Source organism: Macadamia integrifolia, unplaced genomic scaffold, assembly GCF_013358625.1.
Source record: "Macadamia integrifolia cultivar HAES 741 unplaced genomic scaffold, SCU_Mint_v3 scaffold629, whole genome shotgun sequence".
Taxonomy (NCBI): domain Eukaryota; kingdom Viridiplantae; phylum Streptophyta; class Magnoliopsida; order Proteales; family Proteaceae; genus Macadamia; species Macadamia integrifolia.
The window spans coordinates 16,256-25,290 of NW_024870501.1; the positions used below are offsets into that span (position 1 = coordinate 16,256).

The following is a 9,035-nucleotide window of genomic DNA, read 5'->3' on the forward strand; positions in this document are numbered from 1 at the left end:
CACCCCATTTTGGTTTGACTAAATTTTACAGTCGTTACTCTCTCTTTCTAGTCTTTAAGGTGAACATGCATGGTAGGTGAGGGTCTAGCTGAATTTGTGCTCAGTCCCCCCTCTCAATCTCTCTTTCTTTGATTCAATTATTTGAGTAATAGGAAATGAGTTTAGAAAGTAAAAAAAAAAAACTAAATATAATATTAATACCTTTAAAATTTAAAATTTAAATTTTTATATCATTTGTATGTTATGTACATATGATAATTGATAGATAATATGAAACAAATATTACAAATATTAAAAATAACATCCGAAAATTTGTCCGCTTTTTATTTTTGTAAACGAATAATTTCTGAATCCGAATCCGAACTCAAATTTTATTATCTCTGCTTTTTTTATCTATATTTTGACCGAATCGTTAAATTAATGAAACGAATTAATCCGAATAATTCCCGAATCCAAATTTAATAACATGGTTTAGATTGAGTTCACTCTCTCTCTAATGTACATAAATGTCTATATACTATTTCTACCAAAAAATTTAGAATTTGACACCTTCTTTAATTATCTTTGATTATATCCTTAAATGTTTCTGTAATATAGGGGTAAAAAATGATTTTCAAAAATAAATTGAAAGTGCCATATCAATGTTCTTTCATACTTTTTTTTTTGTTAATCGAGGTGTCCGGGCCAGGTTACGCGCACCTCAACTAATCCTCGGGGAGACTAGCACAACAATCCACCGTCATGATCTCCACTTAAATTGGAAATGTACAAATGGGGAATCGAACCTGAGACCGTGTGCCTAATCCACACAATCCCCAATTCGCCCTAACCATCTGGACAACCCACAAGTGGGTACAGAATAACTAAGAAAACACACACACACATTCACACAATGAATACGACATGGTTCGATTCCATGACCTCCTCCCCTGGGTGCCGGCTTCACAAGCCGTAGCTACCACCATTGGATTATCCTAGTGTTCGTAATATTCTTTCATACTAAAAGGTCAAAAAATTAAAATTACAACTTATTTGACACCTTAAGGGCTAATAAGAAAGTAATTTTAATCAATTTACAAAATTAGAAAGACTATTGTGAAACTAACATATTATATGAAGAGGTGGATATATTTGTGTTCCAATTTTTTGTAATTAGGTTTCACTTGCTAAGATGGTGTGGAATTTTTCGACAAAAGTTTAATTAGTTTATGGGAAAGAAGAACGTTGTCTGGTCAAGTGAATTTTGCAATTGCGTAGCGTAGGGGCCAATGAGGAGACATGTCGGGGCATTGATCGGGTGATTTTTCATTTTGTAGGGACCAGGGGGTCATTTTAGGGAATTTTGTATGGCGGCAAGCTGCACGTGACCAATCAGCATTCTTTTCCCATAGTTTATTATTATGGGCGAGTGGTAGCAGTACGTGCGTATTGCAATCTTATTTTCACTTTCTTTTAATATTAACCGTCCATTTAATTTTAGATTAATCTAAACCATTTATTAGTTTTTTAAATTGTAACTGATTCCTAGTTTTTAGGGTGGAGAGATGACGGACGTGGTTACTTAACTTGTTTAATATTTTTTTTTATATAAATAAATATATAAAAAAATATAAATCTTATAAGCGAACTCCTCCTTCGATGGGAAATCTCAATTCTCTCTCTCTCTCTCTCTCTCTCTCTCTCTCTCTCTCTCTCTCTCTCTCTTGTTTTGCTCTCAAAATATGATGAGATAAGAAAAAAATCAACATAATTATTTTCAGGCACTAAGCATATGAGAGACTTCGCCACACATATCCAAATACCATGTTTACATATTAATCATCAGAGAAGGGATTTGGACAGTAAAGTTTGCATGTATGGCAGAAGACAAATTTGAATTTATAAAGTAAACAAAGCTCTTGAATATCTAGGATTTTATTATTACTTCCTGAGTAGATATTATTAACCTATGAGAATCTACCATGGATGCAAATCTTCAGTGAGATTGATAAACAAAACTTCAACTATACTGGAGAGCGTTGAAAAATGAAGAAGAAAGAAGGAAGGGCCTTGAAGAAGAAGCAAGGAGAGAGAGAGAGAGGATCGAGATTTCTAAGCGGAATCAAAGGAGGAGTCCGCTTATATTGGGATTTTTATTATTTATTTATTTAAATATTAATAATAAGAGTTGTAACTGTTTACAACTCTGTTAGCAGGATTAACATATTTAACACGTGTCAATCATATCACTTATGTCAACATTCACCGGGCCGCAGACGTTCCGCGACCATTTTGCCTATTATTATAGTCTATATAATTGCTGCCCAAACAAATTCTTACGTTTCCCCACACTTTTATTAATGGACCGTTGATGCATCGGATTCTTTAATGAACACTCTGTTTTTAGAGGGTAAAGCAGTAATTTTATCTCTCCCTCTTTCCTCAGGCCTGCACCACCTTCCTTCTTCCCCTTACACCCAAGGTTTATTTTACAATGTCGGAATGGGTACCGGCCATTTTCAAAACCGGTATTATATCCGATATATACATAATTAGACATTTTTACCCTCGAAGATAGATGCAATAGAATAGTTTTAGTTTCTTACACTGTCTATATCATATCACTGATCTGATTAATATCGACTTAGTATTGAAATCGATATAAAAGTATCGACCAACAAAGATAAATACTGATTCCTAAAAACCTGGTATCGGTCTCAGCACCAAAGGTATCAATTCTAGTACCATCCCCTTTAGTTAACAGGACCAAACCTAGATCTCAATCCCGTTTACTAACAGGATGGGATGGTACTGATTCTTAAACGGGCCTAGGCGCGGCAGAAAAGGGAAAAGAACTTCAATTATTCTTATTGAGTTGCTTCCATTATTAGTTTTGTAGATTGTTTTCATTATCGTAAGATCTAAGGTGTCGCTTACTTTAGAAAACAAATTTAATATACAAAACCATAATGAATTTCATGGTTTTACCTCTTCAAACTCTCTAAGATTACATATAAGCTTGAAAAAAAATAACTAGTAAGAATTAATAATAGCCAAATAAAATTTGAACACAAGAACATAAAATATATCCATTGGAACGACACTAGTGATTTCTATTCCATCGGATACTTAATCGGTATTCTGGTACCAGTACCTTTGGGAGTCCCATCCTAGAAACGTCCGGTTCCATTCCATTTATCATTCGAAAGATTATCATTTTGTAAAACGCGCGGCAATCATTTCAGGGGATTGTCTCTAAGCGTAGGCTGCACGTTGCCGAGGAAGAAATCCGCAAACTTTCGTTTATGGACCATTGATGCATTTTATTTTTTTCTTCAATCAATACATTAAAAAAAGAAAATCACTATTTTTAAAGGGTAAAGCAGTAATTTTACCTCTCCCTCTTTCCTTCCAAGCCCGCCCCACCTATCTTGTTTCTCCTACACCCAAGGTTTATTTTACAATATTGGAATGGGTATCGGCCAGGTTTGAAACCGATATCTATCCCATATATATCGGTCCTATTGGACATTTTAACCCTCAAAGATATAAATAAGATACAATAGTTTTACTGTTTTACCCTCTGCCAATATCGTATCACTGATCTGATATTGATATTTGTATGATACAGATATGATATTGATATTGGTATTGGTATCTGTATTAGTAATAGTATCTAGGCTGATACTGATATGGTATTGATTCGGAATTAGATGTATCGGTTTGGATCAGTCAATATTATCCTTATTTTCCATTAAAATTAGGTTTTTTTTTACGATTTTACCCTTGATACCGATATGATACCCAATTCAAATCGACCAGATATTGAGATCGGTCTCAACTGATACCTATACAATATAACCAAAATACGATCAATACGATACCGATACCTAAAAACCATGCTGCCTACACCTGGTAGAGCCTGTTATTCTAGCAGGTTCTTCTTAGCAATTCTTTCTTTTCTGTTCTTTTCTTTTTGGTCAATATAGAATCTCTCCTTGAGGGTTAAGGTGAGATTCCCACATCTCAGAAAACTAAAAAAGAAGAAAACAAAAGATGGGATTCCTTCCTTGTATAAGTATTATCATGTTACCACTTTCACTAGCCCCATCTGTAGATTCATCCTTCCTCGTAACAAAAGGAGTCATGCATGGTCCATTAACCTTTCATTTTCATTAGTTGTGAACTCAGTATCTCTTTATAAAAAGAGCTTAAGAGAGGATAATTTTGTTAACATGTCCATCCATCATTTTATGATTTAAACTTTTTTAAGTCTATATTATCTATGCCAAAATCTTAGCCATTCAGTGATTAAGGCATCTGGATTTGCTTGAGTATTGAACCTTCTTTTCTTTTAATTGTCCCTACCTGCTGGTTGAACAACTATAAAAGGATACATAATTGCTTCAAAATTTTCCATTCATGCTTGTACTGAGCATATTGTTTAATAAGGAAGAAGAAGAAGAAGAAGAAGAAACATGGGCAAAGGAGGTTGTGTGGGCGGACATCTGGTTACAACATTTTATGGTTCACCTGTTCCTTTGATTGGTCTCTACATTGCAGCCGCAACAATGGTATGTTTCTTTCTGATGACTTTTGATATGGTGTATGGATTATTCATTCGAAAGAGGCCTTTTTTACCATGTAAATTGTTCACTATGAATGCATTCACTATGACGGTGCTAGCAATAGCCACAAAAATCCCGGTTGATTTAACCACATCTATGCCTAGAGTTGAGGATCAACTGTCCAAGCTCATGGGCACTGCGTTGATGTGCACCGCACTTGGGTTTTATATGCCTTCACTGGGGACTATGGGCACATCCGAGCGCTACGGAAACATGGCAGCAATGAGTGTGACAACGATTACTATGATTGTTAATGTGTGTATACAAATGGGCACGGGTGTAATCTTTGCCTTCACAGTAGAACATGTTATCATCATGGTCTGCAATTTGGTATTGCTTTTGTTCATGTGGTCATCTGCGATAGGGTTTAGAGGCCAAAAAGATTTGGCCAGAGTTTTTTCTAAACTTGTATTTATTGAAGATACGGAAGATGCAGAGGGTCTTGAGGGATTAAAAAATCTAGTAGCGAAGTTTCATGAACTCAATTATGCAGTAAACCCTCAGACATTGTTATGTGTAACTTCACATCATCATGTTTTTGGCTTATCATCTGCCCTTTCTTCAGCAGTTGTCTTAGAAGCCATTCTAAAGTCGATTGCCCTAAAAAATGTGAGATTATGTAGCAGCAGTAGTGGTGGTGGTGTTTCTGACTACAGATGGTCGATTCCCATTGTAATTGTGGCCCAATTTCTAACAATTGCAGTCGGTAATTTTTCCATCATCTATAGATGGCTTTCTTTACTCATCCACACTAAAGGTATAGAAGGTTTCCGTAAAAATGCAAAAAAAATTTATTTTCAAATAGAATTAGAATATTTGAAGGTGAAAACCTTAACTTTTAGATTCTTCAGGAAAAACCTCGTCTTTCAAGTTGGCATAGAATCCATCATCGATGTGCTTATACGCACCCAAATGGGATTGTACATATACAGCCGTATCTTCATTGGGCTCCCAATTTACAATGTTAAGAAATTGATCTTGCGGGTATATACAATTCTATTTGGTCGTAAATTTGTCTTTTGGGTGAATGGTTGGAATCAATGCATAAATCAGACCCTCAATTACTTGCCTCTACTCTAGCTCATGTTACAATATTATTTCCTTTTATTTTTATATAATTCTTTGATTCCAAGCTGCATCCAAGAAAGGATATCAGAATCCACATGCATTATGATTGATTCTTATGGCTCATCTAACATTAAAATTTCAATGTTTAGATCTTATTCTTATGCACATAATCAAATTAATTACTATGTTTTACATGTTCACAAATATTCAAGTATACATGATCAACACATTCAAATAAGAATTGCGCTTTCTTAGGTTCGCATTTTTTTCATTACAATTAGATCAAGTTATTTTACACTCTCCACTCTTTCAATACAATTTCATACGACATGTTAGATTGTTAAATTTTTCATTCACATCCCACCCATGCACTCTAATCTAATGTCATGTAGTTTGTTAAAATTATCAGTTTTTTCTCAATTTCTATATACCTCTTTTCCTATTTTTAATATCTTTTAAAATGTCAACTTTGGCCCTACCTCTACCATCATGTATGTCAACATGTCATATTTCTTATAGGCTTATAACTTGATGGTGGAAGTTCTTATGGAAGCTTAAGATCCATCCCAAATTTAAAATGTTTCTATAGAGAGTGTTGAAGAAAGGTACTCAGTTAGGAATCGACTAGTTAGGAAAATGGTAGTAAAGAAAATGTTTGTGTACGGCTATTGTAATAATCATAATGAATCAATATGGAAACTTTTTTTTTTTTTCTTCCCCTGTGACATTTCTAGAAGAAAATGGGTTGCAGGATACAATATTCTTGCTATCCTCAGTATCAAGGGCTCATCCCGCTTCAACTATGTTACCACCATCATCCATATCATTGTTATTCTCTTCATCATTATTGAAGGGCTCACCAAGGCTAACACCAAGAACTTAACCCCTTTTACACCCTATGGTGCCCGGGGTGTCTTTAAGGCCTCAGCGGTTTTATTCTTCGCCCATGTTGGGTTTGATCCAGTGGCTACAATGGCTGAGGCAATTAAGAACCCCGCCCGGGATATCCCAATGGGGCTAGTTGGATCAATGTTGATTACTACAATTGCTTATTGTTTACTTGCCATTACACTCTGCCTAATGCAGCCATACACTCAGATAGATGTTGATGCTCCTTTTTCGGTAGCATTCCAAGGCGTTGGGTTGAATTGGGCTATCTTGTTGCAGCCGGAGCATTGAAAGGCATGACCACCGCTTTGCTATCCATTGCCATCGGTCAGGCACGGTATCTGACCCACTTTGCTCGTACTCACATGGTTCTTCAATGGTTTGCTCAAGTCCATGAAAAGACTGGGACTCTTATGAATGCCACTATAATTGTGCTTATTGCTATAGCCATTATTGCCTTCTTCACCAGCCTTGGTATCCTCTCCAACCTAGTCTCCATCTCCACACTCTTCATCTTCATGATGGTTGCCATTGCACTTCTAGTCCGCCACTACTATGCAAGTGGGGTGACGAAACCAGTGCACAGGAACATATTGATCCTTTGCTTGACACTCATTATTGGATCCTCATTTGCCACTGCTGCTTGCTGGGGTATAAGTAGCACTGGATGGATCGGATACGCGATTGCTGTGCCAATTTGGTTCTTGGCAACCCTTGCGTTGTGTTTGTTCGTTCCGAAAGCAAGGGAACCAAAGCTATCATTCCTGAATGATACTCCATCATGTGTTCCTATTAGTGCTACTTGCTAGCATACTTGATATCAGCGGCATACATATCCCTCTCCCAAAAAAAAATAAAAAACAAAATAAAAAAAATAAAAAAAAAAATAAAAATCTCTTTTTGAGGTTGAAGAAGAATTATTTTAAAGAAGCAAATTAAGTTGTTATTGTCTCTCTTATTTATTTATTTCATATTTGTAATTTCAATACAATTTCATACGACACCTTAGGACCTTGAACCCTTTTCCAATACTTATTACTAACCATTTTCCTTTTGTTCTTTGAATCTGCATTCAAAGCAGGAACTTGGGTGGGATGTGAAATAGAAAAAGCTTGGACAGATTCTCAAGTTACTGGTGGAGACTTACTTGCCAAACCAAAGATGAGTGCATGATTGTGGGATTTCCTTCTTGTTCTGTTTTAGATTTCTCTTTTAATTTCAAACACTGAATACTTTGTATTTATTAAGTTTTATGATGTGATTGTAAGAATGATTAAGTGGTTGGCTGATAAAGCCATTGCGGAGAAGCTGTGTAGAACAGCTGAACATGTTCTTGGGATGTGATGGGCAATATCTTTTCTTTCCTTTCTTAAATTTATTCTAATCTTCTTTGTATTAAAGAATGTGGGACGACAAAGAACGCTACTTCATCGCGCACCTCTAATCTCCTACACCCAGACACAGGGCCGCCTCAAAAGACAACCCTACTCCCTGCTGGTAACCTTAAAAGATCGCCCTAGCCCATGTGGTCAATGCCTCTGTGATCTCTCATTGTTCTACATGCTGTTGCAGTAGCCATGCAACCGGGTAGCAAATCATATCTTATAAAATAAATAAATGGCAGATGGAGGCATAACCTCCTCCCCATCCCAAGAACTATCTTTTGAGTTGATTATCAATTTGCTAGTATTTTCAACCTTAATATAATATAAGGGAAAAGAAGGCTTGTTGAACGTATCCTTTATGCTTAGATGAAGGTGGATATGAAAAGATCACCTTACCCCCTTACTCCCTAACCTATTACCCCCTAACCTATGTGCTGTTCGATGGCTCCACCTACCCTCCCAAGAACTATCTTTTTGGCTGATTTGATCTATACTGGTTGATAAGTATTGATATTGCATCAGTTTGGGATTTGACCAATAACATAATTAAAATGCTTTATCTTAATAGTCGAGTATTGTGTCCAACTTCTCACAAGTTTAGGATATTTTTTTCAAAACTTTATTTTACCACTTGATGAAGTCTAATTAGGCTAAAACTTAACATTTGTGCTTGGGACATTGGAACCTACAATAATATTGGAGGTTGCATGAGGATTCTCTCCCCTCATGGGGAAAGGAATTACTCTCCCTTCGCATTGTATTGCTGCAATGTGTCATCAAAACCGGCAACCTTCTTCTCTCATTATTTATAGTGATGCTTTCCTCACTGTTGCTACTGATACTGCTGCCGCTACCGTAGAAGAAGAAGAATATGATGATACGATTAGAGAAATTGGATCTGATGAGATTGTTTGAATGATAAGATATGCCATTCTTGACCATTGCCATTGTATTTAATAATTTTTTTTTTAATTTAAATTTATTTCTTACTTGAATTATGTGGTTATTCATAACTTTTATTCTAACTAGCATATTTGGGAATTTGAATCTGGGGTCTTCTATGATTACCTTTTTTTTTTTTTTTTTT

The 9,035-nt window shown here is 35.8% G+C and overlaps 1 protein-coding gene across 1 annotated transcript in view; it reads left to right on the forward strand.

Annotated features, from left to right (window-relative positions):
* The window catches only part of LOC122069505 (cationic amino acid transporter 1-like), a 9,799-nt gene extending 2,171 nt beyond the window's left edge, over nucleotides 1-7,628 (forward strand). Inside the window, exons 2-3 of the mRNA XM_042633537.1 lie at nucleotides 4,416-4,553; nucleotides 6,843-7,628. Of these exons, the coding sequence (XP_042489471.1) occupies nucleotides 4,416-4,553; nucleotides 6,843-7,372 (668 nt within the window). The 3' untranslated portion in view covers nucleotides 7,373-7,628. The remainder of the gene's footprint in view (nucleotides 1-4,415; nucleotides 4,554-6,842) is intronic.
* The last annotated feature ends 1,407 nt before the right edge of the window (nucleotides 7,629-9,035 follow it).